This window comes from Heterodontus francisci, chromosome 20 (genome assembly GCF_036365525.1).
Source record: "Heterodontus francisci isolate sHetFra1 chromosome 20, sHetFra1.hap1, whole genome shotgun sequence".
Taxonomy (NCBI): domain Eukaryota; kingdom Metazoa; phylum Chordata; class Chondrichthyes; order Heterodontiformes; family Heterodontidae; genus Heterodontus; species Heterodontus francisci.
Genome location: NC_090390.1, coordinates 56,667,415 through 56,693,582, shown reverse-complemented (window position 1 = coordinate 56,693,582; position 26,168 = coordinate 56,667,415). Strand labels below are relative to the sequence as shown.

General features: G+C 37.9%; 3 protein-coding genes across 3 annotated transcripts in view; all 3 read left to right on the top strand.

Moving 5' to 3' along the window:
• Positions 1-9,245: 9,245 nt before the first annotated feature.
• Positions 9,246-10,623, top strand: LOC137380945 (homeobox protein HMX3-A-like). Its single transcript, XM_068053356.1, has 2 exons — positions 9,246-9,635; positions 9,733-10,623. Exons 1-2 carry the CDS (start codon positions 9,341-9,343, stop codon positions 10,335-10,337), a joined length of 900 nt encoding a protein of 299 aa, XP_067909457.1. The 5' UTR covers positions 9,246-9,340; the 3' UTR covers positions 10,338-10,623.
• A 9,510-nt stretch (positions 10,624-20,133) lies between these two features.
• Positions 20,134-22,148, top strand: hmx2 (H6 family homeobox 2). Its single transcript, XM_068053355.1, has 2 exons — positions 20,134-20,521; positions 21,607-22,148. The coding sequence occupies exons 1-2, from the start codon at positions 20,134-20,136 to the stop codon at positions 22,146-22,148; spliced, it is 930 nt and encodes a 309-aa protein (XP_067909456.1).
• A 3,254-nt stretch (positions 22,149-25,402) lies between these two features.
• bub3 (BUB3 mitotic checkpoint protein) overlaps positions 25,403-26,168 on the top strand; it is a 44,050-nt gene continuing 43,284 nt past the window's right edge. Inside the window, exon 1 of the mRNA XM_068052811.1 lies at positions 25,403-25,551. The gene's annotated coding sequence lies outside the window, so the exon portion shown is untranslated. The remainder of the gene's footprint in view (positions 25,552-26,168) is intronic.

The following is a 26,168-nucleotide window of genomic DNA, read 5'->3' as shown; positions in this document are numbered from 1 at the left end:
ATATGGAGAGTGGGCGAGAAAGTGGAGTTGAAACCGAAGATCAGCCATGATCGGGCTGATTGGCAGAGCAGGCTCGATGAGCCATAGGTCTACTCCTGCTCCTATTTCTTATGTTCTTATGTTCAATGGGTAACCATGAATCCACCAGGGCCTCAGCTTCCACTATTCGTATTCACTTATCTCCCTCATTTTTATGGGTCAGAGCCATCGCTTAGCCAGTTCCCCATCACCAGCAACCACCAAGCAAAAAGCAGCATAAAAGACAGGAATAAACTAATAGATAATGATAATTTTAGGCGACAGCTTGATGGAGGAGTCAATAACAGTGACACTTCATAAGACATATTTTAAGTTCCAGTTCAATTAGAAATCTGTATGTACAGTCAAGAGGGATATGGTGTATTGGACTAGATACCAAACAATCATTGTGAATGACAATCCTATGAATGAAGTTTCCCAAATTAATTTATATACTTTTAAATGTTCGTGCGGAAGATAAAATCATGCAAATAAGGTTCAACCTGGTGCAGTGAATTGTAGCGCCATCAACTGGTGCCAGTGGACCATTTATATATTTTCAGAAGTACTGAGTGTCACTCACAGTGCTTTTCTTACCGTTTCCCAATGAATTCTGAAAACAGCATACACTTTCCTTGTTTGTAAACCAGTTTGATGATTTGTGGAATTCACGTTTGTTGTGGTTAAAAACATTGATTAAAACGCAGGCAAGTTAAATTGAAAGAAACATGTTGATCCATTATTGTAGTGTTGTATCCTTCCTTTCTATCTCGACGCTTTATCCCTTGCAATTTTCATGGCAGAATATATTGCAAAGTACTCTAGGTTCCATAATAGTCAGAACGGTGTTACCACAGACTCCATACAGGCTGTAAGAACTATGCTTATTATTCTGGTAACTCTGAATAATTGCTCAGATTGGGGTGAAGGTTTCTGAGAAGGCCGCGAGATCATAAGCTACACATGAAACATTTGATAAGATATTGCACTGTTTAATAAACTGGTGTTATATTAAAGAGTACAGATATCAGGAATGCATATTACACGAAACGTGTTACAAGCAATCTCTTCCTAAACACAATGTAATACAACGAACAAATATTTACTATTGAATTTATGCAGAACTCAATATTAAACAGGCAAATTTCCGAAATTACGAACAGCTTGTCTGTTCTCAGTATTCGAATGTGAATAGCGGAAGAGAGGCCGCGGTTCTATAATTAAATAGAGTAAATGTTCCATTTAACTTTAGTTAAATATTTTATACTTTTAAAATTACGTGCTTTATGCAATAAATCATATGCAACTGGGTTGTATTAATTTACCTACCTAACCGAATATAAAATGGTACAAATCTGGACTAAAGCAACGTTTAGGACGTGTTACCTAGTATGGCAATCAGCATTTAACAGTGATTAGTGCGTCCTGCGTTCGAGCTGTTGGTTTTTCATTGCACCTCCGTCACAAAAACGATTTGAGACCTAAACACTTACTCAGCCAGCTTTACACTACACCTTTTATAGACAGCTGGATTTAAGCTAGAGTGTCAAGATAATGGCCCGGTTTATACACCTCCAGTTTTAATACAATCCGAGATTCATTGCTTTCCAAATTGTATCTTTTTCTAAATCCTTTTAAAGATTCGTCAATAAGTGCCCCTGGAAGCAGGTCACTGGGTACAGGACCAACCTTTCGATTTACAGAATTGAGGCCAGAGCAGGGTCTGGTTTGATTTCTCATTAAGAGAAAGCTCACGAGTAAGATATTAATGACATGTATTAAGTGTTTGGCAAATGTCTGGGTATCAACAGATTGGACAGACCGAGCAATAGATGCATGTGCCGAGGTAAAGAGAACCACTGCGCTCTAATATATGTTTGAAGACAAGCATCTTTCTTATTGTATACTTTTATAACAGTCCTTTCCAATCCTGAATAAAAGTTTAATCATACATTTGAGGGAACTTCAAAACAATGAAAGTCAAACGAGCCAAACTGACGTGTACAAGTACAACCAAAGAGGGACAAAAGAGAAAACACTGTTTCCCCACTAAATATTGGTACCATGTTGTGGGCGATTCCACTATAAATCGAGCCAGAAATTATACGCACCATATGTATTGGCGCAGCTTATTGTCACAAGCTATGCGTCACATTTACGGTAGCGTTTTGGGGAGCGGTCTCTTGGGCTACCAACACTAAATGAACAAATCTCACATCAATAATATTTCAGAGAGCGTATATTTTGCTACTGTCACTGACGAAGTCAGGATTGTTTACTTTCTGGTGCAAACTACTCTGTAACAATGAACAAAGAGCCCATCTACCGTCCAATGTTTGATGCCATTGTGCTACCGAACGTTTGGACTTGGATAAATTATCTAGAATTATATCAAGGTTAGCATTCTCTCCGTTACACATTCGCCCACTATACAATGATTCAAAGCTTTCATTTGGAGCATTCATCATGACCGAGCATGATAATGCAATAATATTTAATAATTCACACAGTCTGAAAATTGTTTTGGTCGGATATTGCTTTTTTGCGGATAAAGGAATTATGACATGGTTATCAACAGCATTCCTGAACCTTTCATAATTATGATGATGAATATTATAGCTTGGAATCGTTCATATTTAACTGTGCAGATGCTGGCACGTTATTATTGACAAAATACGTCTTCGCAATTCTGCCTTGTCTTCCAAAACTGGTAGGTCTTTTTCTGTGAATGTTTAAAATGAGCAGAAAATTCAGGAGAGATAAAAGTTGTGTTGCTGTTGTTTCAACTGAACACTCGTGCCTGCACGCAGCGTTTAATATTAACAGAACAGAATCGTTGGAAATGTTAAATAGATGGTATCAGATCAATTTGACAAAGTACTAAAAAGTTACTAAAACAAAAGCAAAATACTGCGGATGCTGGAAATCTGAAATAAAAACAAGAAATGCTGGAACCACTCAGCAGGTCTGGCAGCATCTGTGGAAAGAGAAGCAGAGTTAACGTTTCGGGTCAGTGACCCGAAACGTTAACTCTGCTTCTCTTTCCACAGATGCTGCCAGACCTGCTGAGTGGTTCCAGCATTTCTTGTTTTTATTATACTAAAAAGTTACTGCCACAGTCATCGGGTACTGGTACCTGGCTGGTCTGAAAATTTGACAACATTCACACCAGCAGTTTAAACCATAATAGCTTCTGCATTTGAAACAAAACGTGTAAGACAGTAAACTATATTTGAGTGCAATGTAGATCCCACTGATGATACGTCCAGTGGTTAAGATTGGTACAGCATGACATCTACTGTAACAAAATCAGAAACTGCTATAAATGTAGTCTGTAACCCAGACAGGCTTGCGATGGATTTCCGGCAGTTCCTGTTTATATTTCAGATCCGCGGTGTTTTTTCCCCATTTCTAGCATCAATTGTAGCTTGATTTCCAACAACTTTATCAAGCAGTCAGAAAGGGCACAAGTCTCTCTCTAGCGGGTTCTTAATACCAGACTTGTATAAACAAACACTTCTGTGTAATTTATCAGGTTTACTGATATGTTTGCTTAGAAAAATAAGACCCCGACTTTCCAAAAACATTCTGAAGAGGCTGGGCTTTGTTTCAGCCTTGTTTCTTTCCTTCACTCAAACCAGCTTGCTTTTAATGTATCTGAACTGAAATATTACTAACGCAGATTGCAATTTAGTCATTCGCTAGCTGAGTTTGTTTCAGCTTTGCGTGTACATCCCATCTTGCTTTCATTCTTAAAATTATGATGTTGAAAACAGACTGTTGGCTCCTGGCGTTAAAATCTGATGTATTTCTTTTTACTAACTAATTTCCCGACACCTGCTTAAAAACAATCTAGAGGTAGATAACACCATCTGAGGAATTATATAAATGGATGCTAGTTCTCCCTCTTTTTAATTACAGGTGTTATAAAATGATTCAGAAGTTTAATAATGCAGGCCTCATTTTCGTTCATACATAATATTAAGTTGGAAAGCGGGGTTCCAATTTCTGTCGTGATCGTCTCCGAGCACTTGTAATTGTCATCGTCAATTCGTGTATATTAAGAATTTAACAGAATGATGTTTTTTTTAAATCAGCGCTGAATACAGAGTGATTACTCTCTTGTTTTGGCGTCTTGGAATTAACCCGAATGTAACATAAAGAAATAGAATGATAAAAATAACAAATCCAATACAGGCCTGAAGATTGACAAATCCAATACCCTCCAGTCTCATAAAAGCAGCCATCGCAGAATTATACATTTTTTTGTGCTCCGATACGATTTGTTGTGTGAATCTGAAAGTTTTCTTTCGGTTAATACTGGATATATGTTTTTGCTATGTTGTTCCCAACAAAAACAAAAAATGAATTTATGCCAGGTTTTGCTGTTGCAATAAAAATGCAGAAATGCGTGCTGTTGACCTGTACATTGCTTGAAGAAATGGTGATAAAATATATATCGACAGGGGGTGCTGTACAGGAAACGTTCGGCACACAACCCTAAGTTAATTATGAATCATTCAACCACTCCCATCTGTAGTATTTCTTCGGTCAGAAGTGATCGAGCAACTTGCTCCTGAACACAACGTTTATGAATGGTTTCTGAGAAAAGCTGAGAAAAGCGAAGGGTTTACCATTCTTAACGTTACTTTAACTGTGAGAACTAATTATGTGTTTTTCCCCAAACCGCTTTTCTGCCGACTAAACAAAGTAAGTTATCCCGAATTGTGAGAGAATGATTATGCCAAACGAACAGATCTTCTCTGAGACAACTCTCTGCTTACAGAACACCGAAGAAAAATAGAATTCCGAGGTGTGGTTTCAAACTCTCACTGCAGCAGGCAAAAGGTTAATTGCCCTTGGCATACTTCTGTTTCTGTCTAGTGACGTGATTGTCATCTCTTTAAAAAGAACCTGAAAAGAAACAGAAGGGGAAAAAAATCATTCCCTAAAACGATATAAGCCTTCAACATTCAGGGACAACACCTAAAGTATCAAGCAGCTCGTTTATCTCTTGTTTCAAGACTTCATATTACAAAGGAGCTCCCTGATGATAAGTATCTGCTGTCAGAGAGATTGACTGCCCTGATGGACATGTTCGCGGTTTCTGATGTCTTCTCCTCAGGGGTTGTTTTAAGACCTCGAAAGGTGTACCTCTCTGATCTATCTGCCCATAACCTGAAGGCAAATAATTAGCAAAAAAAAATCAGTTTGTTACACAGTAGAGGGACGAACGTGATCTCCAAGCAACATCAGAGAGAACAATGCATTCCTTTAGTGAAAGTCATGTAATTAATAAGAAGGTGGCTGCTTAAAAATCACTGTCCAATTTAGATGTGTAATGGTTTCTTTCTAACCGCTAATTGCCGCATTCAAAGAAGGAGCCGAATCAAAGTCTGTTAATAATGTTTTTAAGCATAATTATTTAATTTATTGTTTGAGTGCTGCTGTAGCATTTGTATAACATTTAATAATAAATATCCAGTTAATTCTCTTTGGTTCGGTTCAAGATTTTATAAGTGAACACCAGATTAATGTTTTACCAAGTTCTCATAGAATTCACAATCAATTATGCTTAACTTTCTTACAGTATACCGGCGATTGCATAATTCTGATATACACTTTAAGCTATTGTGACTTAATCGCTAGCATGTATGAACCCTTGTTTTCAAAGATATGACTCTGGACTGATTTGAGAACTTTGCATTGCTCTTTATATGTAAATACTGCTTTACTCAATCTAGAAGGGGACAAATTCCTTAAAGCAACATATAATGGAAGAAAAGCTGCGTAAAATGATGCATGAAAAAGAATCCAGGAGTCGGGGTAATTCAAATCAGAAACAAGGTATCATAAATAAACGTTTACATGTCCTTTCATAGTAGCCTTTTACCTCAAGCATCAATCTATAATAACGTATATATGTATCTTCAACAGTACATAAAGAATCTGTATTAGTTACATCTGTGTTAACTTCTGTTTACCTACGCCATACTGATAAAGAGAAGCTTTCTGTCGTAGTTATTGTCCTTTTATAAGTATAAAACTATTATATACTGTATATTTTATATCTGATACCGTCGTACCATTCAAAATAACTAGAGATAGTTCCTTAATAATACACTGTAAGTATTAAAGAAAGTTTGAACAATGAACGCATGTAATCTCAAAGAGTGAAACCAGGGTAAATTACATGATCATACAATAGATTTTAAAATAATCTTCAGCACCTCCAGGCAATAAAATTGCTAGACCTACTTGAACTTAAAAAAATAAAGAATTGCTTGTTGGTCTGCAAAAGCTGGTATTTCTTAAAGAATAGAATCTAAATTACAACATTCACTACACATAGGGACACTGTTATTTTCTTTTCAGGATTTCTAGGTATTCTACATAATTGTAGCAATTGTCTATATTAATGTGAATATAACTGATGTTGCTACTTCCTATTGTAATGATAAGCTAATTCAATCAGAATGTAAATAGACTATGGAAAAGTTCTTAAGGATAATAAAGGTTAAACTAGTTAAGTAGTGGTTCTAATGAATCCCTCCCTAAGCTGCTCACATGTGCCTACAGAAACTGAGATTCATGTTTTGATGTCAAACGTTTTCGGTAATTGTTTCACCGACCGCTTGTGAATGAGTAACTCGCAGTTTTCAGTAGTTCTAACCGGCTGGCACTCTAGTGAGGCAACAACCAGAAGAAACCCAACCTCCTAAAATATCCGCACTTCATTTAAAAGAAGTCATATTCCCAAATCTAAAATTATTTGGATCAATCTACCACTTTGTTCGCTGCGCTTCCCTTTAAAAGATGCAGAATTTAGACTTGTTTAAACTGTTGAAAAGAACTTTTCCATCTGACCATCTATGCATATTACACATATTTATCCATTCATTCAGCAGGTGCCTTTAAATAACTGACTGATGCCTGATGTTTTTTTCCCCTGTATATAATCTCGCAAACAATCGCACTCAGTCTCCTTGACTATGGTTCAGTTCAGCAGGCAAATACGTGAAGCTGTAGAACAAAAGAGCTTTATAGCGTTGGCGTAATGGGGATGGAACTTTGGAAGTAAGTCCAGTCCCCTTTATAATGACTATAAACACGACTTAGTCCTTTTGTGCATGCAGGTGATTTTCTTTTTGAAAGACAAATTAATTGCAGATGCAAATGATGAATTAATCTGCAGCCTGTAGGGAAATGCATTGTAGTTGTAATTATCTTTGCAGTAGCTACCTTTTACTGCCCTGTGTAATAGTTAACATGTATCTTTATGTATAAAGTTTTGCACCCATGACTCATTTTCCCCATAGATTTGAATAAATGCTTTTTTGGATGTCACGGCGCGTAGTATTCCTTAATTTGCAAACATTAGAATGGACAATAATACAATTGTAATATGTGCTGAATGATAATTCAGATGTGTACACCAATAATCATTTTGCTAAGTGTCAACGGAAAATACCTGGTCCATTAGCCTGGTCGTTTACACTAAGAGTGAGCCTAGTATCTTCGTGGAATGGCACTCAGGTGTGAATGTTGTCATTCAACTGAATGAAACGAAAGATAACATTGGATAAACAGCAAAGGCCATAGGTAGCAAATAATGTACAGGGAATGAAGATGGGTGTTTCAATTTTCACGCACATTCATCCAAATGTTGACCTGTTCCTTAGTGCTATAAATTATCTGCATTATAGATAAGAGCTGGGCTGTTGCCATCATTGCCTATTATGTACTGTAAGACCAAACAGCAAATTGACGCTTTCTATCTGATTACAATTCTGGAACATTATGTAAATATAGAAGTAATACAATGTGTTATGTTCAGCTGCAGCGTAAAGGAAACACATTTGTCATATGAAAATAAACTAAATGTAAACCTTAATTAAAGCTTCCAAAACAAATGTAATCAAATTACCGTGTCGTTATGTCGTTTGCTAAACTGAGCTGGCGAGGTGCGTAGAATAAAAAGGTCTGTCGTGAGATTTGCTGCAGTATAAATTGGAATAATAATAGTCAAAAAATCAGTCCTCAGTTGACATTTATCAAAACCAAGTGAATATATTCAAGTGATATTTTAATATAAAATTGTTCTCGTTTACAGAATAATTATCTCCTCTTCCTCAATTCTCGTTCTATTAAATTAGTGCTGTAACATTTTGCAAGTGTTTAAACTGTATTATTTGTATTATCATAGACTTTAACTAAAATAATATTTGGAAACATTAGATACGTCTGCGCTTTTCTTTTATAAAGCAAAGTGCGCAAGCGGTTCGCGACTTTTGTTTGGGGGAAGGTTAAATTCGTCAGGCAAACAGTCAAAATGGTTCGTCTCTATTAAATGAACTCATGAGAAATACAGTACATTAAAATGACATATGCGAAATCACAGCATATCCGTTCTACTTATAAATCTTCATATACAAATTGGGCTTGCTTCCATAATAAAATTATTGCTATTTCTTGCAGTGCTACACTTCATAAAATCGCGCTTTAATGTGCCATATATCCCTGGCATATAATACTTTATCACGAAAACCTCACAAATTGAACGTCTCTGTTTAAAACACTGCAGACGTCTCTTTTTGAATCTGGCTGCTTTAAACGCGGAGAAGCTTTTATTTTCTGTACTGCACCACGCAGCCCAGATAGAAACTGAACTTTCAAAAGCCAAAGCCTGGAAAATAACCAATTTATAGAAACAAGGTTGTTTTGTTTTCTCATTGTAAAATGTGTTGCCTCAATGGGCAGCCAGAGTGTTGAGGCGCTCAAAATGACAGAGCAGCAAAAGCCTGGGCACTTTAAACAAATTTCCCCTACAGATGGAAATGAAGCAGCATTTTGTGCCAATGGACAAGAGTAAGTCATTTGCCTACTGCTCGTCTAGTGGTGGTTTACAGGACGAGTTTCTTTTGTGGTATTAGTCTCGTCCTCATTTGCTGCCTAATTGGACTATATAAAGCCAATAACAGGCGAGCTCTTATAGCCTTAAGCGAAGCGCAAAGTATAGGGAGGTGGACTCATTACATGCCATTCTTTTTTTCCTTCGGTAATCCCATTTGCCATTGTGCGTGCCCAATCGCCGTATACTTTCTGCATTTAACTTGTATGACATTTTTATTTCATCATTATCATCTGGCGCCAGATTGACGCTGAATGCCTCCTACTCTCTTCCAAATTGCTGTGGATTTCCACTGTACCCACATGCAAAAGTTTGGTGCGTTTTTCTGAACTCCCGGGATTCTGATCAACGCCGTCTGCTTTCCGATCAGACTGCACGATTCCTTCAGTTTATGATCCGAGTCAGGCCACCATGCCCGAGACAGCAGCACAGGAGAGTCCCATTGCGCCCAAAGAGTCCTCCTTCTCCATCAAAAACCTGCTGAACTGTGATCGAAAGCCTTCGAAGCCTAAGACTTTGCTTTCGGCGGTGAAAGGGGTGGTTGAAGGCGCTACTTTTTCCTTACCTCACTGCAGGGAGCCCGGCTTCCCAAGGTTTGAAATCCCGGCACAGAGGTTTGCGCTCCCGGCGCATTACCTGGAGAGGTCCCCCGCCTGGTGGTACCCCTGCACGCTGTCATCGGGGGTTCATCTTCCAAGGACAGAAGGTAAGGGATCTTTAAGCACATTATCCTTTCTAATGCACTGTCGCCCATCCGTTATGGCCTGCGGCGTATCTAACGGTAATTCTTTCTCTCGTCCCAGCTGTAGAGAAGAGCAGCGGATGTGCCAGAGACTCATCTCCAGACAGAGACTCTCCGGAGCCGGCGCTCAAAATCGAGCCGGATCGCAAAGAAAAGGAAGACTCCAAAAGTCTGGAAGAGATCGTGCTGGAGGAATCTAGCGACTCAGAGGAACAAAAGAAGGAAGACAATAATAGCGAGGACTGGAAAAAGAGGGCGGAAAGTCCGGAAAGAAAGCCATGTAGGAAGAAGAAAACTCGCACGGTGTTCTCAAGAAGTCAGGTTTTCCAGCTGGAGTCGACCTTCGACATGAAACGTTACCTGAGCAGCTCGGAGAGAGCAGGGCTCGCCGCCTCTCTCCACCTGACTGAGACCCAGGTGAAAATCTGGTTCCAGAACCGCCGGAATAAGTGGAAAAGGCAGCTGGCTGCCGAACTGGAAGCGGCCAACATGAGTCACGCGGCTCAAAGGATAGTCCGGGTGCCTATCTTATACCACGAGAACTCGGTTTCGGAGTCTGGGAGCCCGGGTAACGCACCAGTCACCCAGCCTTTACTAACATTCCCACATCCAGCCTATTACTCACATCCTGTAGTCACATCCGTACCCCTCCTGCGGCCAGTCTGATTTTATTTTAATATTTAACTTGCATTACTTTTTTTTGTAAGATTATACCTTGTAGTTTTGAAGCAACGATCCACAAGAAGATCAACTGTAAATTTCTACATTGCTCACATCCTCTAGCCTCATCTGTACCCCTTTAAGGCCAGACTGGGTTTCTCAATTTGTTCTCATTTTAATTTGACGATTTTTGTTTTGTAAGATTAAGCCATGTAGTTTTGAGAGGATCTGCTATAAATGTCTTTTTTGTAAGTACTAAAAGGAGTGGTGAAAATGTTGTTCTTTACTATTGTTTCACGTATCTGTGCAATATTGTACTAAAGAAGTTAAAGCACTGTTTTGGATTATAGAGGAAATTCATTGCAAGTTGAAATCCCACTTATATTGGACTAAACTGGAATAACGTGTGACGATTAGTGTGTGGCGATTCTGAACATTATCAAGTTTCTAATGTCAAGGCGCTTTAACTGAAGGACAATCAGAAAAATATTTAAAGTTCTGTTTATTTATTTAATAAATGTACTGTTTACGTGGTGACGACGTATTTTAATTTAGCTGGATTGTAAATTTATTGACAGAGGTCATAAGATAAAGTTTCTAATGTTTTTCAGACAATACTTTGTGTTTATTATTTCTGATGATTTCCCCAGATGTAAGTTATTTACTGCGAGAATAATGGGTGTTCTGTATGTTTTAGCAAAAAAAAGAAATAAAATATTGGCGTTTTTTGATATTGTAATGCCGAATTTTGTTGAGCAGACTTGTTGTGAACTAAAATAAAATGTAATCATCCTTTGTTACTCAACTGTGTAGTTTCATACAAACACTAGCTCAAGAAACACTAAAACTGCTGTTTCGCCAATAAAGTGTAAAAATACCATCTGTGGCCAAAAACGACACGCTATTTGCAGATACCGAATCACGATCAGTTGGTAGGCCGAAAATTTCATGGTTTCCATGCTTAAGGACATCATTATTTACTGGGAAACTAGCTGGATTGGTATTTTGCACTATGCATTAGTGTATCTAATCTGGAGGAATACGTTATTCTATCTAGTAAAGGAAAAGGCACCTCAGTTTTTATATAATTATTCTGACTTATTCTTAGTCAAATATTACCTGATACGTGGTGTATTGTATTTTATGTTCAGTGTAGTGAGGTTCGTGTTTATTTAATGAGTCACATTTTGTATTACGGTCACATCTGATGTCTCCCTTCACAGCATTAGTATTGAAACCCCAGACAGTGGTTAATTAAAATAACTGTAATACAGGTTAGGAAATTGCAATGAAAGCGATGGTTGATCTGTATGGCTTTTTTTCAATCAAAGCTTTATTTTTCAAAAGTTCTTCCAATTTGTATTGAAGAATATTGGGAGAACTGATTGATTCTCCAAGAGTTTGCGGAACGGTAACTATTTACAGTTGTCAGTATAACCTGTAGACGTATTTCGCAATAGCTGGAAGGGTCAGTCACAGTACACTTCACCTGGCAAATATCTGTACACACGCAGGATATGAATATATTTATTTATGGATTAAACAACTACCTTTATATTAAGTGACAGCTCTTTTTTATTTTAAAAATGGAGCTCCTGCAAGTAAGTGGGCAGTTTCGATGCTGAGATTAGTGTGATATTTAAACGGGAGCCGCAAACCAGTCGGGTGGCGTTGCTGGATCAAGTACAGACCAACCGAGTTTAGTAATCCCTTGAATGCACAGATATGTGCCGGTGCTTGTATACTGAAAATATATTTTAACCATTCCTACTTTTGCAGAAGGTCACGGTTAAAGTCCTTTACAGACGAACGACTCTAGGTTATTCCGTGTGTATTTTTATGGTTGACGTCCAAGAAACCAGATTCTGATTTTCAGATAGCATTGCTGTTAGTTTATCGCGTGAAAGCTGTCAACAGTTCTGTCAGATGATTCACAAGCGACAGGGCGCTAAATTTGTGGCTCTGTGCCTTTGATTGTGTTTTAATTTGTTATCGGTCGTGGCTGAAAATAAACACAACACAGAAGTCAAAATATGTTGCCCCTTGTGTGAAGTAACAACAAAATGGTGCCTTGTATTGTTGACGGTACTAAACTTTATGACAACAGTGTCAGCATAAACTTTTAAGACGTTTATATAGCAAACACTCAACAGTTTATTCAACAGAAAACAGCGACTACAAATATGAAAAAGTACTTTTATTTTGTATTGAGTGTCCTAAAAGTACCTTTTCTGACCTAATCTACACTCTATCAAGAACTGGCCGGTCCAATAAAAATGAGGTTATACTTAATATTTTGCACTTTGATAACATTTTAAAATTGACCAAGTTGTAAAACGTTTTCTAACTAAAAGACGCTTGCACAAAAAAATACGTGGTGCCCTGTTACTGATACAGCTTTACTGAAACAGTAATTATGTTGTATCGGATTCATTATCAACCTGTGGAAATCTATCTCACCCCAATAATCAATTCAGCGTTACATAAAAGAAAATAGAAATGCGGTTTAGTGTCAGTTTTTGGATCTTATGGCTTTGTGTGATCGCCTCTCCCCCCACCAACCCACCGCACCCCCCCCCCCTGCCCCCCGCCTCCTTTCATTAGATTCTACATTTGCAAATCAAATGTGTATTTATTAAAATAATAAGATTTAGAACTCAATTAGTTTGTTAATTCAGATAATATGGTGATATAATGAAATGTAATCATACTTTTGAAAATGGGAACCATTTCAAATACATGCAAACCATTTAAATATAATTCCATTTTGAAGATTTACGATTGCAGTAATCCTCCCATTCCATATGTTTTTTTTTAGTAATTTTGCATGCTTCACTGTTACTGAGTTCTTCCATTCGAGTGCATCGCAGTTTTCCAGGTTTTATTCACTGGCGTTTCTTTAAATTTTCTATACAATGTAGGTTAAAAAAATCAGCCTGCGTCCTTATGCTCATGGTAATATAATAGTTACGGACCCAAATAAAATATTTGAGAAAAAATGTAGGCTGATTTATTGTTCTCGATTTTCTATCATTCATCCTTTGGTTTTACGTTATTTTTCCTCCTCAACATAGCTATCTCAGCCACCAATTTTACTCGTCACCCATTCCCACACATAAATAATTTTCTCGCTCAATGGCTGAATTAATTGGCAGACAGAACTGTTAAGAGAGAATTGCATTGTAAAATAGTTTCTGAAAGTCACTTCCACAAACCTGCCTAAATAAAATGATTCCTACTCAGAACATGTAGCTCAGGAGACTTTACATCTTTACCACAATATTCATCTAAGAAACCCTTTTATATAAGCAGTTTATCCTTCACGTAATTCAACAAAACTTCATTTAAAACAACAAAAAATAAAACTTAAGGATGCATGCTGGCTTGTTTCAGATCCATTAAGCATGTGAATAATTACTGAGTCCGTATGTACACAATCATCATTATAATGGAAAAGTCTACACAAATTATATATATTTTTTGAAAGACTAACAACATTTTGGTTTAAAAGCCGTACTTGCAGAACACGCGGTTGCATACAGGACAGAGAAAGGATTGCTTTTGTTACACAGAGTGGTGTCTCAGAAATAAGAGGCGCTATTAGTACAAAGACAAATCAGAAATGGGAACAGCTCCTGCTTAGCATTTAAACGTTTCGGTTTCCAAATCTCTGCTTTTGTTTGATACAACGTGATCCCTGCTCATTTCTGTAAATATGGCTGCATGTATGCCGCTAAGATGTTTGTACCTTACACAAACATGTATTTCTTTTATTTGGTGCAAAATACAGGAAACTTTTGTATAGCAAACACTACAATCATTCCGAACAGATATAACCTTTCCATCACTCCCCAGTACAGTCTTCAGAAGCACCATGCAGATCATTTGTGAGGGAGCTCAGTTCAGCTTCAGCGGCCTGCGGGTATTTTATAGTTTAACAACTGCACTAATTTGCGTCGAACTCTCCAAAATATCTGTTTAACTGCGGCATTACTCTTTCTGCCTATCTCTCAGATATACCTAGCGACTTTCCGGGGGGAAACGGTGGCATTTGATAGGTTAGTACGTTTTGTTTACCAAATTCCTTTGTGCCTAAATTGTGTTTATTTTATGAAAAGGGACGAGATATAAAGCATCTTCGAGATAATCACGTTCCCGTATCGACTTGTGCGATGCAAACTCAGCGAGGGGCCATTAAAGTGCATTAATAGATTGGCATAGCATTATGCTTTAGTTCGTATTGATCGCAAAATGTCTGTAAAATATTGTTTCAATGAGCTACATTGTTCATCGTACGCTCCTGGAATGTTGTGACCTTGATTTTGTTGGCATAGAGGGGAAAAGGTAGTCAAAATTAGCACGCGATATCCAGGATGTCTTCAAACTTCATCTCGAAACTCTAAATATATTGTGATACTCATCATATGTGGAAAAGGGAAAGTCCAAATGCAGTTCAGCTGCTGCTGCTAAATGTCTTCATTCTCTGTATGCATTTCGTACTCTTGTCTCTTGTAAAGGCATCTCTCCAATAGGTTTACTCAGTAATCAACCGTGATTCCGCGCTTCCTAATCGAGCCCGAATTTTTATTCTGCAGGACAACTTCATCAGATATACAAAATAAGTACCAGATTTGAAGCACCTACTGCTCAGTTGGGAACCAGCCCCTTGCTCTACCTGGTGTAAGTGTGAGCCCTACTGAACATCACCCGGGTCCATTATTATGTTTTTAGAAACGCAGTTTAAAGAATCCTTTGCACCTCCGAGTCCCATTCGCCTCAATGATGGAGTGTAACCATCAGATTTTCATCAAAGTTCTATTAAGTGAAACATAGGTTGCAGGGCACCTCTGATTGAAACAGTTTAAATTTTAATTGTGTTTTTAATTTGACATATAGTTGCTGAAAAGAATGACACTACACGCTACGGGGCGGTCGATTTTCTTAATTCATCCCCGAGGAATTGATGAGTCTATCAGTCCAGTAGATTGGAAACCCATTAACGCTCTATGGTTTACGCGTCTTAGGTTGTTAATTGGAACTTGATGGATTGTAGCCCTTTGATAGGCTATGCTGATCTAATCTCGATGACTTCTGTTTTCCAATAAATTACACAATTCATTTTCCAGCCCCGATTACATAAATTGTACACCTCCAGGCTCCCGTGGAATAGGGAGCCTTTTTGCAGCCCGTTGTGAGATGTCATTTGTACCAGGAACAGCAAGCTTTTGAATGAAAATCGAAACATAATCAACGTTTATACTTAGAAAATTTATTGATATCATTTTCTTCGGTAATTTCCTTATTTTAAAGTTCGACGCGCCATACATCATAATACACACGTGTAAAGGACTGTGTTTAATATTTATCGAAGCTTGATTCGCAGATCAAACTTGTTTATGACTTCATCTGTCACTGCAGGTGGAACCTTTGCAATATTATAGGCGGTCAGGAGGCTATTTTCCAGCAGCATAAACCTACTAAAGATCAATTTTCATTAGCGACAATGCGCGCCTGACATCCTCTATACTTTTTTTTGGGGATGGGGAGGGAGGAAGGAGGATTCCATTTTCTGCGCTCTTGCAATCTCTGCTTAAAGCACTAACAGGCGTGATACAGTAGCAGTGATTACAGATCAGGTCTATTTTAGGTACGTTTCCTCTGGCCACTTTACAAAAGAAAATACTGTGGAAAAAACCTCAAAAAGCTACAGACACAAGCTGTATGACGAAAGACAGCAGAGGCGGCTTCGGACGAACCCGTTTTAAAATGTAATTTTAAGCGCTCTCTTTAAGCAGATGCGCGCATTTAACAGGCTTTTAAATAGTTAAGGTTCACAAAATGTGCCTATTTAATATGTCAATGTAGATTTCACGCCTTATCTTTATTACCTCCAAACTCCATTCAAACACGGATCCCTGCTTAGCTGTAGGCAATATATCACATAGTAAAATGTTTGCTCATGTGCACATATGGCTAATGAATTTGAATTTTAGTTGAGTAACTTAAAGAGAAACTTAATTATCAGGAATTATACACGGTGTATGTACATTTTTAAAATATAATTTGAGCACCTTACTATCGCAAGTGAGTCATGGTAACTTCACTTCCAGTAAAACATTTGCAGCAAATGAATCTTTATGATCTGGAAAATATGGAACTAGATTTTTGATGAACTGTTCAAAAATTCCAAATTGATTAAATTCAATTGCAGTAGTGTGTGTGATCTCCCAACAAGTTGGATCACATCTATGTTTAGTGTCTACTTTAAGACCACAGTGGATAATTACGCCCGGTTTTGTAACTTTCTGGGACTGCTACAGTTTCTGTTTGTAGTTTAAATACTGGCAGCAGCCCCAGAGCTTGACTGAGAGCGGAATGAAGACTGATCATTCTGCGCTGTTTGCAGGGGCGCGCCACGTTAACGAGCTGACACAATGATTAAAGCTGACCATTTGTAATGTGTCGCGACCCCGTGAAAGCATGAAAAGGTTAATGTGGTAGAACGGAGCAGGACTTTCACACCTGCCGCCCAGAGCAGGACAAGAGCGCAGCCCCTGTCAATCAATCAATTAACCAGGCCCTTTCCGCAGTCAGCTTTCAGCAGCCAGCACAATAATCAAGTAAACAAAGTCGAACTCCAATAAGGTCGATTCAGCTTTGCTACTGAAAGCTTCAATTTAAAAACAAAGTATTAGCGGGGTGATGTTTAATTGGATAACAGCGTATATATGAAGAAGTAATCTTATTAGAGATGGATTTTAAAAATTGTATTTGAATTAATAATAATGTAAAAAAATGTTTTTGAAACAAGGCCCTATATGTGTCAATCGAACTGTATTTGTGAATCGGGCTGCTTTTTTGCCACTCTTAAGAATCAGGACAGCTGAGGTATGTAACTGATTAGTGAAGTGAATGTAAATGGGATGAGTGGCAAAGTTCTGCTTATCATAAAAATCAGATCAGTGAGTTTTTATGTATTTGATAATTACTACGCTCTGAAAAGTTGGTTCCAACTGATCTTATGCTTACAAGGCTCCACCATGTAATCAATAGAAGGGATCATGCCAATCTTTCGACAATCTACCAACTTGATGGGGAAACTGGAACTGTCAGTCAAATCAGGAATGCGATATTTTGGGGAATTAGTGTACCTAGAAAGCGACTTGAATCTAGTCAGCAAATTTCTAGCTTTGTGTTTATTAATCAGCTATTATCATCATTTATCAAAATCAGATCATCCTACAAACTCTGACTGATCAGCACGGTTAATGCGTTATTTTAATGGTTCACATATCTACACACCATGAAATACTCAGATTACGGGATGGGTGCATCTCACTTCGATCAACCGGCTAACCAGCGAGTTCCTTAATTAAACCTAGGATTCAATTAGACTGTCATAAATTAATCCATTTCTTAATGGTACATCTACCTCAACTAATCTAGCTGCGGTGTTAGAGATTTTGTCATCGATCAACTGATTAATTTATTCATTAATCAACGGACGGTCCAATGAGCACTAAATACGTTGTGTGTTACGCTTGCATATCTGTTGCTAATAGTAAATAAATTGTAGAGGTTTGAAATGTTTCGGACAACAACTGTGCATATCGCGCTACTTCGCTGTCTATCAAATCTATTGCATAGTCTCAGCAGCATTTACAGCGCAATGAATTGTGTTTAAGACTGTCATTATATATGGATAATTAAAAATATGTATTTTCTGTGCTTGAATGCTTCTATGCCTTAATTCTACCTTGATAAATTAAGTAAAATATGCACTCATTGGATGCAACTCAAGAAATATCCAGCTGTACCTCTCCATTCAATTGATCGTACGTCTGGAATTTTATTTCTACAACCAGACATATCTTCAAATGCTCTTATGGAACACAACTTCCGCAAACTTAATTCCAATCAGTTTGTCTCTGTCCCTGATCTCAAGAATATAAAACCGAAGTGGCTAAAACGCTATAATCTCAGTGGCGAATTAACGATCGATCCAAGCATAAAAGAGGGTTCATTTAACATAAATTATTCAATGTCGTCCATTCCAATAGGAAAAGCAAGTAACTGTATCTGGGCACAGATAATCGCAGTCCAATTGAATAGTAATAACGAGTTTTTAAAATACTGACATTAATTCCGTTTACTAAGTTGTTTATCTTATTTTCCCTCCTGTCGTATCAATAATTTGTTGAATGTCTGCTGCGATCTCGTATTGCATCTTTCCCAGCGTCGCCATGATGCCTGACGCCAAGAAATGTGCATCCAATGTAATTGCTGTACCTGGTGCATGACTCATCTAACTGCACTTAACCTTAGCTTTTAGTCAGTTTAAAACTACAAAATCAACTGTTCATATATTCAGTCATGTGCTAACACAACTCTAGTGTTAAACCCACCACAAAAGAGAAGCAACCTTCAGTTGCTCAAATCAGCCTCCAGCAGCAGTTGCGTCTTGTAACCAGCTATAATCATAGCACAGATTGGTAACCAGGTTTACCATCACCCTCCAGTCAACATTCAGATTCTGGTAAAGTTTGGATAATCCAACCTCAACCCAGCGTGATCAATAGTAGCACATTTTTTTAGTTACAATACTGAACTTGATCGTAGTTAAGTAACCAAACTGCTTCAGCCTTCAGTTAAGGAAAAAGCACAGCTCGGAGGTAAGTAGATAAGCTGCGTTAGCAACCAAATGTACCGTTAGCAACCAGAAACCATCACCATCCAAAATCGATCAAAGTTTAAGCCGGTTTGCGACCCAAACAAAACCGTTCAATCTTCTACAGACCAGTAACCAGATTTAATCCAAAATACCAGCCAGTCTCGATCTCCATCTGCAGCCACAGTACATTAACCTCAGACACAAAACCAAACTCATTCCAAATATTGAATGCCTTTTGTTATTTGCTGAATCTGTTACCAACTTCCACGAGTGTTACAAGGCTCCATGAGAGATTATGATCACCCCTCTGTGCTAAACACAATAAAACTCAACAGCAGCCGCAGAAATGAATGTTCCATAAATTAGTTCCACAATTGAAACAGAATCCAACATTTAGCTAATATCAAGGTATCGCTAGCTGCTCCAGTCACTGCCCATGCCATCCCAATCTTTACAACTCCATTCCCAAACCGGGAAAATCTGTCATAATGGAATGAAGAATTATTCACCATTTTCATATTTTCTAGACAAATACAATGTTTGTTTCTATTTATTTCCAATTTCAAGATTATTCTTTACTGTTAAATTCTCTCCTAACATTTTATAAATGTGAAAAATCGGATTCATGGCTATTCCCCCATTACCTGGGCCCGAGAACAGCAACACCACCGGAACTCAGGTACAAAGCATTTGCCAACTTAATCTAACTCATTTTATAATTATTAGAAGCCCCTTTTCCTGATTTCCGCTGAGCAATAATCAGCCTCCTTTGAGCCTAGTATCTAGCCAGACGGTCACACTGTTAAGTGACCTTTACCGCAACCTATTGTTCATTAAAACTTAAAACAACCAAACAAATCCGTGTCACCACGTGCTCATCTTGGGGCCACTTCTATTGTCACACCGTATTGCATCATCTTCCTCCAAAGCAAGAATGTGTTTTAACATCATAAACATCAACAATCAATCAAATTCTTGGGTTAACATAATCATCCCTCAGCTTGTGTAAAGTTCAAAATTTCCGGGACTGACTGCTGTTTTTGATTGGCTGCAGCAACTCAAACCTACATGCAAATCAGCCAACGCCACTGACTAGGCAGCAGATCAATACAGGTTTACGGGACGCAGAGAATGCATTCAGCCCGTGCATGCTCAGGGAAAACGACTGCAGAACAAAGCCACAACAATATACGCCGTCTAACACTTCTGCAAGCGGTTGTAAGTAAGTTTATTTTCCTTTTTTATGAACGCAGAATGAGCAGCAAAGACGACATCACAAAGTGTTCTCCAGCCCCGATCTCCAGCTTTACGATACAGTCCATACTTGGGACCTCGTCGGAGGAAGAACGCACAGGTTGCAAAGACAATGCAAAAGTAAATGCCAGGAAGCGCTGTTTATCCGACTCCTCCGACGAAGAGTTAACTGAGGAAGGATACAAAGACCTAGCCTGCTTCTGTTCTGACTCTGGTCCCACACAGCCCTGTCGCAGACACCAGACTATCAGCTACACTTGTGTGAGTAAGTAAAGCAGAATCCTTTATATTTACCGTGCACCATTATTCTCAACTCCTTTTTGTGCATAGTTTGGAAAAATTATTTTATTTGAGAAACATAATGCGCTTGCTCTTATTATCATGTTAACTTTAAATTAGATTGAAACGGTTTTTATTTATAGCTATATATATATATAAATTGTTCTGTAATTACCCATAGTTTTACTCGACTGTCGCTAACGCCCAAGCATACATCAACATTTTCCACCCATTTCAAGTCAACAGTGACTCACAATAAAAACCGAAAATGCTAGAAACTCTCAGCAGATCAGACAGCTGTGGACTCTAATACTTTGGATGGATTTAGTCGGTGAAGGACATTTCATATTTTACTGCGGACAGAAAAAACGGGCACGATTTTCTTTCGACACCAGCAATTTAGCATTTCATAAAATGGCACAGCCATTTCGTAAATAGAATTCAAGGATTGAAGTTTGACGGTTACCTTATGACTGGAAGCCCCTTGTAAGAGACTACGATAGCTGTCCTGCCCCTGCCATCATTCACACCACATTGGTTCTGGGTTATAATGTACTTACATGACTACTTATTTTAATCAAATTTAATATCGTAAATTACAATACAAATTGGGCATCTTTAAGCGTTTACAAAGCCTGAATAACGGAGTCAAGCAGCGGCATGTAGGAAAATAGTAAATTAAGAAAGTACAGGTGGAGCATATTAAGGATTGTTTGCGAATTCAGTAAATAGATAGCTACAGAGTTGGAAAAACACGTTTCCTTTTCACCCAATCTTAAAAACTTCATTCTCTTGCTGCCCATTGAACCCTTATAAACTGAATTATATTTAAAGGCTGTTTCACGTATCAAGTTTTCAAACAGTGATACATGTCATGCATGCCTCCACTTTAGACCAGAAAAAAAATATCAAAATGAATGTGAACTGTATGTGTCGGTCAGTTATTCTTGGCGTATAGACATCGCGTGAGTTTTCTTTTAATACATAAAGGGAGAGATGTAGTAAAAAGATGAGGACTACAAAGCTAACGAAGAATATATCTGAGACATGCCTTGTTTTTCTGCTTTTTAGGTAATTCTAAAGGAGTCGGCACCGCTGGGCAGGAAAGTACTGAGAGAAGGCAGCAGCAGTACCTGTCGCAAGATGGTCAGGTTTACAAGGAAGAGAAGGAAAAAAATTGCATGCAGACATCGACAGACAGACAGAGGGAGGGAGACAGACAAGGGAATGCGACCAAGAAGAAGACTCGTACGGTTTTCTCTCGGAGCCAAGTCTACCAACTGGAATCCACCTTCGACATGAAACGTTACCTGAGCAGCTCGGAAAGAGCTTGCCTCGCGACCAGCCTCCAGCTCACAGAGACCCAGGTCAAAACCTGGTTTCAGAACCGCAGGAACAAGTGGAAGCGACAGCTCTCAGCAGAACTCGAGGCGGCCAACATGGCCCACGCGTCAGCGCAGACTCTAGTAGGAATGCCTCTAGTTTTCAGAGACAATTCCCTTTTGAGGGTTCCAGTCCCCAGATCAATTGCGTTCCCAGCTCCTTTGTACTACCCGGGCAACAACCTTACAGCTCTTCCCTTCTACAATCTCTACAACAAAATCGAATACTGACATTTTCTGCTCCACGTCTCTTTATAATTGTTTAACAATTAAATTGTATATTTATATATAATATCCGTATCTGTTTAAAATATATCTTTCTTATATGCAGCCACTTGCATAATTATAAAGACAATGTGCTTCTCTATAAATTGTATTAAATATACAGTGTATATATGGATTATTTTGCAGTTTCTTATTTGATAATTCTTATTTAATTCCAATTGCAGATGGGTGCATTGTGCTAAAAATGTTCACATCAAAATAGATATTTCAGAATATTAAAAAACACACGAAGAAAATGATGTACTGTACCGAATTTAAGAATATTTCTTGATAACTAACAGGAAACCATAAAATATACATCTGATCTGAGGATATTGTTCAACTTTGGTGATTGCTATTTTGTCAAAAAGGAATTCCAATTAATTTTTGACAAGGAAAATTAATAGTTAACAATGACAAAAGGAACAATATACATGTTTACCATTCGCATAGTTTGGTTTATTTTTTACATTGAGAGCTATTTCACTCACGGCACCGAAAGCAACACTGACATAATGGCACTTACAAATGAAATGCAGACAGATGTGTATGACATGTCGAACATAATTTAAGGATATTTTGTTCATATGATAAATTAATAAAATTAAAACCTGAAACAGAAAAGAAATATGTAGAACGTTGCGTGTAATGTTGCCGAAAAGCAATCTGAATGTGTTGCTATTAGCTCAACGGTGAAATTTACTGTGTAAATTATAAGTTGGCAATTCTCACAAATAGCACTTCCAAATCTTATGACTTATTACAATTAACATACAAACCTTACAGAAAAGATAACAATGCAATTAAAGCGTACAATAATGGACATTTCAAATATTTTGCTTATTAAATGTAGTACCTTTGATATGAGGAATAAATTTAGATTCGCATTTTCAGAGTAATGCATTAGGCAAAGATTACTTCAGAGCATTTAATTAAAATCTTGGGATGCAGTATTTTTAATTTAAATAATATGTGAAAGCACCTTTTCGCACTATTCACCTCGGTTGCAAAAACGTTAAAACGTATTTCTTTATTCACTCCAACAGAATGACAGTCTTAAATAATAGAAAAGGGCAAACTGCATTTTTGAAGTAACTGTGTAGAGGGCCGTGGTCGAAAATTACCTTTAACAGAGACAAGATAGCATAGTACGCCTCTTAAAAAAAAAACTTCAAGTGTATAACAGTTTAGGCGCATTTATAAATTTTTGATGCAACAAATAATCAAGAATACGAAAAGCTGGAAAACTAACATAGATATGGTGCACGTGTATTATTATTACGGTCATGCGCCGCTTTACAAAGCGTACGTTGACATTTCTCCTTAGTTAACACAGATATTTTACTTAAACGTTTCTAAAAGAAACGATCAATACCTTCAACTATTGTTGAAATTAACTGGCGATCAACGTGCATGATCCTTTAATAATGTGGTATATAGCCCTTATCTCCAGTTTGAAATTCCACATTTTTGCACGCCCTTCAGTTGAACATATAAATATATAGTATCTATCAGCATTAATGCAAACTGCCACAATATTTATTGTTTAAATTAAATGTAACATCGTTTAATCAACAGCTCAGAAGAACGAACTGCAACTAACAATTTGTTTTTCTCTAACCTTTTATCAAAACTTGGACAGAGTAACATATTTCTTCTACTAAATGCTCACCTTCATTACGAAATACTACATCTACGTTTATTTCTACTATATTGAACATTAACTAAGATAATAACAGTAAGTTCCTGTATTTGAAGGGTGCATAGGATTTCTTATTGTTAGTGCTGTAAATATGTAGTGTGAACTTCCACCCACATGTTGCATAACAGCGCAGTTCAAAACAACAGGACGTAATTTGATTAATTTGCATTTGAACATTTTAGTAGAATATTAGACCGTATTTGGGAACTTAATTTACGGTCTGCGAAAACACAGGGTATTAAAGCATGTACCAGATCTGTCAGAAAAAAGTTAAAAGTAGCAATACATGAAAACTATGATTTTAATTAAATAAATTATGTTTAAAGATGGTAACATCTATGTAATATGATACATGACAAAGGGAAGTTTGCGCTATTTTCATTCAAATATTTTTATTCAAATCTAACGTACTTTGTGTCTGCATATATGTGGATTACTAATCATAAACACTGAAAGTGGGCTCCGCACTAGAGTCAAACTTTACTTAAACGCAATATACTAAGACATCTTTATATAATACTTTTGGAATTTAAATAAGAATGCTCAACCAGAACTGATATTATCCAGAAACATGGCGTTTGTAAATAATGCTTTGCAAATATGGGACGTCCTGGAACAAGAAAATCATTATAACGAACTGAGGACAAATCGAAAATCTTCATTAGCATTCATTCGTTGGATCATTTGGGAGAAAATCGCATTTTTTACAGAAATAACAGGAGAACCTACAAGTACATTATCAAATATGATATAAGTATCACAAATTGAATTACGGAAAAATGATGTACACTAAATGAAAGTACAGATATTAAATGTTAACAATACTAATGCAAATGTATATGACTATTTATAGTCATAGCTTAATAGTATTAATAATAAGTCTGAATAACATGCATGGATAATAAATGCACATTAACTCATGGTATTGAATGTCCGGAAAGCACTAGATAACTAACCACTAAGGTAACATTCATCTATTATGTATACACGTTATATCTTAATTACTTTAATACTACTGATACCCTCAACGTATGCATTCACGTTACTGCATTGCATTGTCATTAAAACCAGGAGTTACTTCCTCCGTGGTTGAAAATCGAAACCGTAATGGTTCAATTTAATATAGTGGTTTACAATATTTTAACATTTACGTTACTATTTTATGTCTGCAAATGTAACGCTTCCAAAGGAGTTGAACTGTTAGCGTTTTTTAAAGTCGCAAACATTACAAAGTCGCGTTCTTGCCCTTTACGAAAACCTGCAAACAAAATTGTTGACTGATGTTCCCTTTACAGGACTTTCCCTTTGTTAAAACAAAACACGCGTTTCAGTGCAGTCTCCTGATTTGCAATTTCCCGCTTAAAGCGGACCATACTGGTTCAAGTTGAAGTTGGGATCTTGCAGCTTGAAGGAATGAATCAGCGTGGAGCGCAGTCACGTGAGCTACATTGGGCCCGGGGGGCGGGGATTAGGCAAGGGGTCATACGAGGCGCGCCAAAGTGGTTCGGATTCAAACCGACCAATCAGGAAAAAGGATTGTGACCGGTGACGGCGGGCGGCGCGCGAGTGAAGCAGCAGCGCGCGTTCTGGAACAATCGAAGTGGAAATCAGTGTTGGTTTAAATTCAGTTATTCCGTCAAAAGGGACAGAAAACAGGAGAGGCGGGAGGTAGGTGACGGGGACAGCGGCTGTCGTGTAGGCCGGGCTGCTGGTGGTAGTAGGCCGCATCACAGGCGGCTTTCCTCCTGGTTACCACCGGCGCGATCTCCCTTCCCTCACTGTCTGTTTTGGAGGCTGGGGCCACGTCGCTCCGTTCAGCGAATCACCACCGGTCGGCCGGCTGCGGGTAGGCCGCAGGCCTGAGGTGGGGCATGTGGTTCAGTTTCAATGGGAGTCCGGCCGGACTCTGTTGACAGGGAGAGTATGTGGAGTTTTAACATCTTCAACACAGCCCGTGCGATGCGATCCCTTGTTGCGCTTCCGTCAAATAAATGCCTTTTAATAGTCATCAAAGTGAAGGGGATTTGTTTTTGAGTTTGAAATCCGGTCGGAAATTAAGTGCCAGCATGCACATTAGTTCAGTATGGCGGCCATTTTATTTGTGCGGCACCGTTGAAATTCAGTTCCCAATTATTAATACCTTTCTTCAAGCAGCAATCTCGTTAATAGTTTTATACTTAAATGTTTTAAGTTGCTGTATCGATCCGTAGCTTTTGCTAGCGATCATATGGCTGATTCACCAATAATTTGCTAAAATTGTATATATCTAATAAAAGTGAAGCCTG